This window comes from Magallana gigas, chromosome 8 (assembly GCF_963853765.1).
Source record: "Magallana gigas chromosome 8, xbMagGiga1.1, whole genome shotgun sequence".
NCBI classification, from domain to species: domain Eukaryota; kingdom Metazoa; phylum Mollusca; class Bivalvia; order Ostreida; family Ostreidae; genus Magallana; species Magallana gigas.
Genome location: NC_088860.1, coordinates 18,201,034 through 18,212,509, shown reverse-complemented (window position 1 = coordinate 18,212,509; position 11,476 = coordinate 18,201,034). Strand labels below are relative to the sequence as shown.

General features: G+C 31.8%; 1 protein-coding gene across 1 annotated transcript; it reads left to right on the top strand.

Moving 5' to 3' along the window:
* The first annotated feature begins 4,495 nt into the window (after nt 1–4,495).
* On the top strand, nt 4,496–7,548 carry LOC105319745 (multiple epidermal growth factor-like domains protein 10). The gene is made up of 6 exons (XM_011417406.4): nt 4,496–4,669; nt 4,757–4,809; nt 4,903–5,031; nt 5,375–5,504; nt 5,777–5,823; nt 5,964–7,548. Exons 1-6 carry the CDS (start codon nt 4,578–4,580, stop codon nt 6,059–6,061), a joined length of 549 nt encoding a protein of 182 aa, XP_011415708.2. The 5' UTR covers nt 4,496–4,577; the 3' UTR covers nt 6,062–7,548.
* Nucleotides 7,549–11,476: the final 3,928 nt, after the last annotated feature.

The window sequence follows — 11,476 nt, the reverse complement described above, 5'->3', positions numbered from 1 at the left end:
TATGTAACTGAAATACTTACAGGAATTCAACCCAGGATAACTCTTTTTGCAGAACTTTATCCTCCAGGATTCTATAAATTGAGTTTAATATTTGAAATATTTAACATTATTTCAAATTTTAGTAAAATAACTTTTTCATACTCTTATTGATTCTATTTATAGATTGGGAAGAAAAAAAAATCTTCTTCAATTTAAAAGAAATGCTTTTTAAAGTTTTTTTAAAACTTTAACATAAACGGTTCATCAGTATATATAAACCTGATAATAATCACTTATACATCAACAAATTGATTATTATAATAAAGATAAGTGTGAATCCTAAATTCTTAATGAGTTTAAATCGTTAAATAAATACAGTACATAAAATAATTACCTGAAGAGAAAGATTTTAGTTGTTTTGTTTTTAACATATTTCATTGATTAAACAAAAGGATCAGAAACAAGTTCTAACAACTTACAAGTCCCTCTCCTTAAATATCACAATAGTTGTCATGCACATGAATATAGAACTAAAGAGAATATAAAATAGATATACACAAAGAAATATTATTTAAATCTCAAGGATTCGTCTATAAACTTTTGTACAGAAGCAAAAATGCTTTTGTTAATATGTAAAGGTAGGTTGTTGTTGCCATATAAAAGTAAATAAGTATCAATATTGACTAAATCTAACATAAACAATTGATAAAACATGTTGTTTCTCGCTCTTGAGTTTGTACACCAATGTGTGTTTTTAAGCAAGGCACTGGATTCTGACTTCTAGATCAGAGGAGCTCTGTTATTTCCACAGCGAAAATTAACAGAAAGACGATCGATTTACCGCTCTTCAACTAATAAAACATTATAGCTCTTAATACCACACTAACAGATAGATACTAGATTTGTAAGCTAATAGATAAATTGCCTTCAAATGCGTAAGCATGGGTTGAATGTGAGTATTTACGACTGCTTCGTCGAAGCACACGTGATGATTGCGGCACCACAAACATTGCAGACCAACGACAACGTTTTACAAAAAAAAGTTTCAAAGCCCTCTACATGACTCTTTTCTTCGCTACAATATCTGAAATGGGCGTCATAGGATACAACTGCAATATGTTAAAACAAATTGTAAATTTGGCAAAAATGAAATTTATTTTTTCCATCAACCATCAACCCCTTAATTATTGTCTTATGAGTAAAATACGTATAACAAACAATTATAAAACCGTTTTGAAGTATTGCCAAAATGAATTTGTGGTATACATCAATTTTATTTTTTCAACCCTCACGAGCTCGTTGTGATTCCATTAAGATTTTTTCAAGATAATTGACAAACAACTGCACAAGAGATTTGCTATATATCGCAACATTTCGATAGAACGGGTTTTCAAATTAACTTGTATATTGTAAGGTTCTATTTTTTTTTTATTTCATTCGTTTGTAATCGAAAATTGTTATATCGTTATACATGCATTCAATATTTATTAAATACATTTATGAAAATAATATCACAATGCAGAAAAAAGAACTTTCCCTAGCCTGTATTTTGTATGCATAATTAATTATCTGAACAAGAAACGAAAACAAAAGTAATATAAAAAAATTGACGAAATATATCTTAATCTAATTCAGTAAAAATTTACGTGAATACAGTTTTGACAACTTGCGTGTTACACAGGATGAATGACCATCTTTAAGTCCTCCTTAAAGATAGCTTAAAGGTGTTTAAAGGTAGCTTAAAGACGATCTTTAAGCCACCTTTAAGCTACCTTTAAGCTATAAGTATTGCTTAAAGGTGGCTTAAAGAAAGCGTAAAGATGGCTTAAAGGCAGCTTAAAGACTATCTTTAAGCCACCTTTAAGGACAACTTATAGGTCCTTAATGTCCAAACTTCTTTAAGCCACCTTTAAGCCACCTTTAAGCTACCTTTAAGCCACCTTTAAGCCACCTTTAAGCCATTAAAAAAATTTAATTCAATATTGTGCTTAATTTCCAACAAAATGTATTAACTTTATGAAAGAAAAGGTATTAAAACGGTTTTTGTTCTAGAAAGAAAAATGAAAAAAAAAAAACACAAAAAAAAACCGGCCACGGCGAGAATTGAACCCGGGACCCTTAGTTTACTAGCATCTCCACACATCCTCTGCGCCACGGCAACTTACATATAAATGTGCGTAATATATCCTATATATCAGTGGATATTGAATCACTGTATAGAATGTGTTTACTTTAAAAAGATTTTGACAAACCATTCAGTTTGTAACAATCAATTATATCTAATTTATAAATTACATGCATGCATGTATTTAGAATGAAATACGGAACTTGGCCTTCAGTGAACAAAAATATATTATACCTAAATGGAAATCGTTAGGTTCACTATAGTAGGCTTTCTTAGTTAATAAATTTAAACCGAGTAGATATACGTTCATCTAATTTAGAAAGAAAATGAAATCATTTCTTTTATTAAATGCATTGATACTATTAGGGTATTTGTTCAATTTCCCGCAATTTCCCGGTTTTCATGATCGCGGCGCCGTTCCAATATGTTTAAATATTTACATGTAATTGTATGTACATGTACATGATTTTTAAACTATCAATTCTATAACAAACAAAATTACCAATTACCGGTGACGTATTTACTGCATGTGACAATTGCAAATGACTTGTACATACAATTGAATGATGTGCCAGGCCGGGTATATTTGACATATTTACCCTTATACATATATTTAAATAATCAACCCCTATTTATGATCACCGGTACATTAATTAATTAGCCTCAAGATTTTACTCTTACATACATGTATCGTTAATTTGTAGACGTAACATCTTTGAAAGCCAGAGCTAGGAAATAATACTTTGAAAATGAATTACAAATGTAAATTAACTTTTATTCACTAGACTTATCGTATACTCGTACATACTAAGATTCAACGCCTTTAGAAACCCTGACGTGCACCTGGGCACACGACACACCTGTTGTGTATATCTTGTATATTCTGTGTTAGTTCCAGGGGTTTTCATAAGTTGGAAAAACAATAGACTTTAATTAGATATACACAAACATGCACCTGGGCACACGACACAACTGCTGTGTATATCTTGTATATTCTGTGTTAGTTCCAGGGGTTTTCTTAAGTTGGACAAACAATAGACTCTAATTAGATATACACAAACGAATAAAGCTTTGTCTAGACAAACAAAGCAGTAATATCCTGCCCGATATAACAAAGGCAGTTGAGAGTCTTTTCATCTTTAACATGTATCTAGCAGATCTAGAGTTAGAAATAATGAAAATTGAAAAAAAATACAAACCTTAAACCGATTAACAAATTAAATCATGCATTTTTGGTTCATTATCTTTATTTTGTTTAATAACCGGATGAACTGAGAGAGAGAGAGAGAGAGAGAGAGAGAGAGAGAGAGAGAGAGAGAGAGAGATTTTTTTCACCGATTAATTTATAATAGGAAACAAACATACTTTAATTAGTTTTATGCACATATTAAGATACAGAGACTGCGCTCATACCTACAATAATTTTGAAACCCCCAAAAATTATAAAGAATTTTATAACGGCAATCTGTGTCCATCAGAGCGGTGCTGATGATAGCGATCTGTGTTTAATGGAGCGACGATTAAAACCGCCTGGAACACCCCCCCCCCTTCCTTGGAAATTATATTATCACTCGGATGACCCCCTTCCATCTCTATAAAAGAGCTTTTGCATTTAGTATATGTTTTTATTGTGCAGCTTGATCAATATTGACTTAAAGGCCACTTAAAGACAGTGTAAAGGCAGTGTAAAGAGAGCGTAAATGCCACTTAAAGATGCTTAAAGGTGGCTTAAAGGTGGCTTAAAGGTAGCTTAAAGAAGTTTGGACATTAAGGACCTATAAGCACTTGCTTAAAGGTGACTTAAAGGCGGCTTAAAGGTTGTATAGCCTTTAAGCTCCTTTAAGTCACCTTTAAGCCACCTTTAAGGACTTGCTTAAAGATGGTTTTTCGCCCTGTGTTATTAGCAGGAAAATTGTGGCCAAAAACCTTATCATAAATGGCACGTAACTATGTATCTTACTTAATTCTATCTTCCTTATTATTAATGTGTTCAAATTCATAAGAAATAATTAGGCAGCTTATTCGTACATTTTCCAGTGTCTTTATCTAGGATAAAACTACAAATCGATTCTGTAATGTATCGTTCAATACATCAATGACTCAATGACCATTTTAATATCTAATCCAAAATTAATATATAAATATAGATAATAAGGAATCTATTATAAAGTTCCTCAGCTTTTATACATGTATGATTTGATCACACCCGACTGTATTTGATCGCTTGATAATGCTCAAATACATGTGATTAGAGTGGTTTCATTTGCTCATGATTGAAGTCATTGGAATACTTCGTCTTTATACTTTTGTTTGATAACTGTGTTCTAGGAATGTAAAACCGTATGTCAAAATCTAAACATGTACACCGTTATGGTTTGAGCCAAACTTCGTCCTGTTTCCTACCCACTATATATAATTATTGATACAAAAGTTTGTCAATGACAACGATAGGCTGCATCTTCGAGGTAATGCCATGCGTTGCGACCTCGAAGTAATTTTCCTGACTCTTATTTCAAATGTCTTAACCGAACAACAGCCAGGAATTTGCTCCCATGGCTCTCAAGGGTGAGTAAATTGTATTTTATCTGAATATTCTTTATTCATTTTTCTTTTATAATGTGATGATCAGTTTCATTTATATATCAAATATAGGAATCCCATTGAGTGTTGCAAGAATTATAGACTTGTTGGAAACACTTGTACAGGTAATGATTTAGAAACCTGCATTTTTAACTCAAAAATAGTATAGTTTGTTGTCAGAATAAACCTGATAATATGTATTCATATTTCATAATAAGCATGCACTCCTGGTACTTTCGGGGAAAACTGCGAGGAAGAATGCCCAAAAGGATTATATGGACTATTCTGTAAAGAGATTTGCTCCTGTGATCCTTGTGATAAAGTCACGGGATGCTCTAACAAAACAGGTAAAGGTATTTGTTATTTACCATGTCTTTTAAATGACATGGTAATTTAAAACATTTATCATATTATTTATATTGTCACATTTAAAATTTTCACTTTTATTTGTCAACCCCATATACTAGTATGTGCAAATTTTCTCGTCCAAAAATAACGATTTCGTTTACCTTTAAATAAATAGAGCATAATCATAATTTTATTATAGCCAATTATCAAAAAGATTACCAATATATTTGATGGTGAAGTTTATTTACATGTATACCATAAAACAAAAGAAAATGAATTTTAAAAAAAGTAACTGTAAGTGAATCAAAATAACGTGCCTTATATGTTTTCTTTTGTTTAAAGAGAAATGCACATGTGATTCAGAAGCAAATCATGATTCCACTCATTTACATTACCAAAGTATATTGATTTCACTGATCGGAACTGGTGCTGTTTGTTTTACCTTTTGCGTTGCAATCATGTGTATTTTCAGGTAAATGGGTGAGCGTATTTAACTATCAAGTGCAAAAACAATTTAAGTATTTATCTGTCAATCTGTTTAAAAACTAAATTGATAAATATGGTTTTACATATTTTGTATTTTAAAGAGCCTTGTCAGGCTCGTGACATGACTATTTTAAAAATTTATAGCAACTTTTACAACTCGAGAAAAAATGTATGTATTCTTTAAATGGTTGTTGTAAATCAGTCGGGAACGCAATTGTTTATTTGATATACACTGTTTCTATTTCTATCGTCAATAAGAGAAAGAAAGCCCGCAATTGGAAAATGTGTTGTTTCAACTATGCATGGTAAGATAATTTATTAAACATTTACATATTTAGGTATATTTCGAGTGTTTCAGCATTGTATCTATCTTTTGAAACGGTAAATGCATATTTTATCTGTAAACACATGTACCTCACAAACTGGTTCACACATCTAATTTTAGAAAGGGATGTGGCAGCCTCGCAAAATGTGTATGATCATCTGGGAAAGGAGTCATATAACGTTTTGATGCTTAAGGCATCTAGTAGTGGAATCCTATGAAGTCATAAAGCTGACGAAAGAGAACAGAGAGGGGTCACAACACGGCCTACATGGTCAATGTGGCATTGTACCTTAAAAACTGATCTAAAACTATACATGGGAAGAAAATATCACTTTCATATCAGTAACATAATTTGATGATAATAAATTTTTGAATACATTTGCCTTAAAAATATCACTTCAGTTATATGCTTCGTTAAAAAAATACATATCCTAAGTAATTCAAGATGATATTGAAACTCAGTTGTGTCTCTGCAAACGCATTTTCTTTTCTTTACCGCTATCCTTTTGAATCAGTTTTTGTCATATTAATTCTTTTTAAAAACATTAACCGTTCGACAGAAATATCATAAAATTTATTTAACATTCAACATAGTGTTTACTACGTTTGTGGTTTAAAGTATATCAAATTAGCAGCGTAAAAGACTTTACAGTCACATAATGCTGGCAACTTCCTGTTATCTGCATAGATATACCACATATTCTACACGTGAATGACAAAAATATCATATAATAGCTTCCGGGTATCAAGGGGAAAAAAGCATTTGTCACACCTGTCCATTCGAGGTATATTTAGATGAGGACATACAAAATTAATTTCATATTTGGCATATAACATGAAGAATAAAACAATATTTCTGTCCAAAGTTATAATCACCTTATGATAGTCATTGTTATATTTGTGTTCTTATGACAACGCCAATGATGCTAAAATCTTTCAAGAAAAAATTTGTTGGATGACCTGATAATACCTGGATTTATGTTTTCTTTTACAAAATTTTCATTTTAAGCTCATTCACTTGTCAATTCTTCATCCGTTGGCACATGTGGTATTATTTTCACACTTTGATGTTTGTGTTAGTTTTTTTTTCCATCTATATAACTGTAATTTTCGCATAAATTATTTGTTATTAATATTTTGTCTGAAAGCAATGTCTTTATTTGTATTGAGGGGAATAAATAAGAATTTTTATCCACATCGCTCTCTATATATCCATGCATAATACATTTTGTTTGAATAATCAGAGATTTCCATCTCAACTGTTTTGCTCGTTAAAGAAAAATTTTCGTTTTAAGTTTTTTTAAAAAGTGCTGTCAAACAGGAAAGACTTCAAAGTCAAGCTTTTTTGAAATATTTGGCGAAGTGATGAAACATGAATGAAAATTCGTTGCTAACATCAACTTCTAGTCATACATATATCGTAGTTGTATCCATCCAATAAAATTAATTAATTAAATGCAGTAAAATATTTAAGTAGGCCTATTTCTCCTGTTCATATAATATATGATCTATAGGAATTATGGGAAGACAAATCAGGTTTACTTTTGATAATCAGAAAACTGTTTCAACGAAAAAGCAATTATATAGCTACATGTAAATAAGGTCATTCATGGATGGTAAATTTTGTAAAACACGATTACAAAAATATAATCTTGTATAACGATTTAAAATAAAATCATCTAGATATTATTAAAAACCATGATCTTCTTGTTCTGGCTTTTTAATGAATAATTGTTATGAATAACACTACTGATTTTTCATATAAATCATTAATTTTTAAGATTTCACTAGGCAGGCATTACAATTCAAACACTTCAATATATTAATTTAATTCATATGAACACACAATTTCTAATTTGTATGCTTATCAAAGAATATTTATAAGATAATAAGACAAAACCCAACAAACTCAAGGTATTGATAGACGTTCATTAACTTTATTGTGTCTAGTATGATTATTTTTATTTCTTATAGAAAAAATGTGGTCTTCAGATCAGTTTATTTTCCAGGCATTCGAAAAAAAAACGAAATCCGGTAGATTTTTTTTTTGTTATACAAAAACTGTGATAACAAGCCCGATTACGAATTTGCAAAAGAAATGGTGGACTAACGACTGCAAACGCGCGTGCCGAAAAACTGCGAATGCTAACGCCCGTTTCCCGCCTACATTTTACATCCAAATATTTCGGAATTTATGTCAGATATTCAAAGACTAAGTTTTCTACTCAAAAGTATAATCAAATCCTAATCAATTTATATAAGATAAAATTTGTAATCAAATTATTTATCTTTAAACAAAAGTTTTGCTAACGCGGGGTCTTAATTTTCTTTCATTGAAATCGGTCTCTATGAGTGAGGAAAATATAATTAAGCGGCCAATATGTGCATAAAAACTAAATAATAACATATTTACGATATGTATCAAACTAAAATTTCATTTTAATTCATATCTGTTGATTATTTTTCGAAAATTTACGAAGCAAAATCCTTTTTTGGGAATGAATATCGGTTTGTAGATATATGCCCCTTCCCCGTGAAGCAACAAACCCTTTGGTAAAAATATGCTAAATAACAATAATTAAAACCCCTCTAAAGGACCTTTTGTTTGACGGGGGCGGGGGGGGGGGGAGAGATGTTTTAAAAAACATTTTCCGTTTTCCGTTATTTTCTTTTATGAAATTAGCTATTTTAACCCAAAATACAAAGTTATCGCTATTTGTTTGACCAAATAATTTATATTCAATGAAAATATACATAAATGTTTACATTATTATAAAAAAATAACTTTAATTAGACAACTTTCAAAAAATTACTTTTAGTTAGGCGGCTAGACAATGCTATCGTTCGCGGTCCTTTAACGTAGAAAAGGACTGAAAATACAAATGATAAGGAATAGATAAGTACAAAATATGATAAATGGATTGGACGTATGTAAAGCGATCATTGGGTATTTGAGATAACTACAGGCTTTCAAATATTGAAAACTCAGTGTAAATTTGGTTCATTTGAAAGATTTGGCCCGGCTTGATATTTCATTTTTAATAACCGTATGGAATGACAAAAACATTGTCCAATTCCTTTATAAAACAAAGAGTTTTTATTTAATATCCACCAGTTCTAATCACAATAATTCCAAATTTGGTACTTCGTTGTATTTTATTCACATTTTGACTTGGGGCCTCGGGTTTTATAGAATACAACCTGTGGAAGATCTCAGACACGCTTCACCCTCAGTAAGACCTGAGTCTTATAAGTGATATATAATGTTTGTTTTTAAAGATAGTTTATGATTTGTAATAGAAGAGGTGGAATTACTACAACTAGGTTCTAACCCAGGACCATTCAGTTCACAAACCAACATTCTAGTGCATGTACTGAAGTAGGAGCGTTATTGGCGTGCGGCCAGTTCTCACCGAGTGTCATTTCTTGCCAGTGTATTATTACATCATTTTCGTAAAATAGTTTAATGTGGTGATAAAATGATGTAATTATATGAGCAATTCACTGACGGGAAATGAATCTTGGCGTGAATTGGTTGTGTTTGCAGGAAGTACAGCATTGAACCTATAATAGACACTATCACATATGTAAGAACATTTATTTTATAATAAACAGTGTGTAAGACATTGTCAATATGATTTATCAGAAAGCCTAAATAATAGCATTGTTTGGGTTGGAGGGCTGTCGGGTTGTTGAATTATTCTATGTGAGTTGCAGTTCGGTAATTGTTTTTTAAATGTTAGAAAGAAATGAACTACACAGCTTGTCAATTTTTCTCCATTGAATGTATTTCAATTCCTGTTTATCGTATGTTAAGAGGCTTTCACCTCTGCCATGCGTTTGTGTATAGATACATATCTTTTTCCATTGCAGGTCCTTTCATGTTTCATATGTAGAAATAGGAAAAGAACAGTACTAAGAATTCAACAGTTGACAGTGAAGTCTATGGTAACCTAAATGAAAAATGTATGAACATATATAGATATGTATGTATTCTGAATATTATAAATATGTATTCTGTCTGTCATGATAAAACTGTATATCAACTTTTATTTATGTTCGAGAAATTTAACATTTGCAAGAGTCTTATTGTTGCAACTATTTCTCGCTACGGACCAATATTTGCCATAGTTGTACTACAAAAGCAAGTGTGAAAAAGGCTTGGTTGCAAAAATAAGTCACAACTACATCTAGAGTAAATCGCAAAAAAAAGTTATCGCAAATAATAGTTGGTTTACAGTGATTGTTTTGGTGAAGTACATTTGTATTTATGAAAAAGAAATGTATTTCAGAGTCCTTAATGTGTCTCCTCGTGGAATTAGGTTACTGTCTATTGTACTAAAGGCTTTCATCATATGTTTATAAACAGATATATACATTTCCCCTCGATTTTATAGACCTTCTGAGGAACAAATATGCATAGGATCATAATGCAGCACACAAAAACCAAGCCATAGCAATCACTGCAGGTAAAATTTGGGAGATGTTCTTCAATTACTAGATCAATGATACCATTTTGGTCAATCAATTTTTAATATCCCATACGTAAAAGTCCCATATATGAGAGTAGACAGGTTCATATATAACTAATTGGTAAGTATAAAAGCTAACCAAGTCAGGCAGATTCATTAATCAGCTGGTTGTTTAGACCCTAATCCAGCAGGCAGACTCCTTATCAAGTCTGTTTAGAACCTAAAACAGTCAGGCAGACTCATTATCAAGTCAGTTTAGAACTTAACCCAGTCTGGCAGAGTCATTATCAAGTCAATTTAGAACCTAACCCAGTCAGGCAGGTTCCTAGTTGACTTGGTCACGTTTCTGCTTGACTGTATTAGGTTCTTAAATGACTACATGTTTCTGCCTGACTGGGTTAGGTTCTAATTCGACTTTGTAACGTTTCTGCCTGACTGGGTTACATGTAGGTTCAAAATTGACTTGATAAGGGTTCTGCCTGACTGGGTTATAGTTCTTATTCGAATTGGTAAGGTTTCTGCCTGACTGGGTTAGGGATTTAATTACATTGGTTATGTTTCTGTCTGACCTGGTTAGGTTTCTTATTGACTTGGTTACGCTTCTGCCTGACTGGATTAGATTCTTAATTGACTTGAAAACGTCTCTGCCCTAATGGGTTGGGGTCTTAATTGATCTGATAACGTTTCTGCCTGACTGGGTTAGGTTCCTATTTAACCTGGTAAGGTTTCTTCCTCACTGGATTAGGTTCTAATTCGACTTGGTAAGGTTTCTGCCAGATTGGGTTAGAGTTATATCTTTTAAATGGTAACATTTTTGCCAGACTGTTTTAGGTTCCTAATTGACTTGGTATCATTTCTGCCTGACTGGGTAAGGTTCTAAAGTGACTTGGTAACGTCTCTGCCTGGCCGGGTTATGTTCTTAAATAACATAATAATGTTTCTGCCTGACTTGGTTAGGTTTCTAATTGACTTGATAACATTTCTGCCTGACTGGTTAGGTTCCTAATTGACTTAGTAAGGTTTCTGCCTGATTGGGTTAGGTTCGTAATCGATTTAGTAACATGTCTGCCCGACTGGGGTAGGTTTTCATTTAATTTAGCAATGTTCCTGCCAGACTTGGTTAGGTTAACGTTCTGAATTGACTTGGTTTCTTTATTGGCA

Coding starts and splice junctions, on each gene's coding strand:
- LOC105319745 (XM_011417406.4), top strand. CDS start 4,578: ATGCGTTGCGACCTCGAAGTAATTTTCCTGACTCTTATTTCAAATGTC. Junction 5,505..5,776: donor GCAATCATGTGTATTTTCAG/GTAAATGGGTGA, acceptor ATCGTCAATAAG/AGAAAGAAAGCCCGCAATTG. Junction 5,824..5,963: donor TGTTGTTTCAACTATGCATG/GTAAGATAATTT, acceptor ATCTAATTTTAG/AAAGGGATGTGGCAGCCTCG.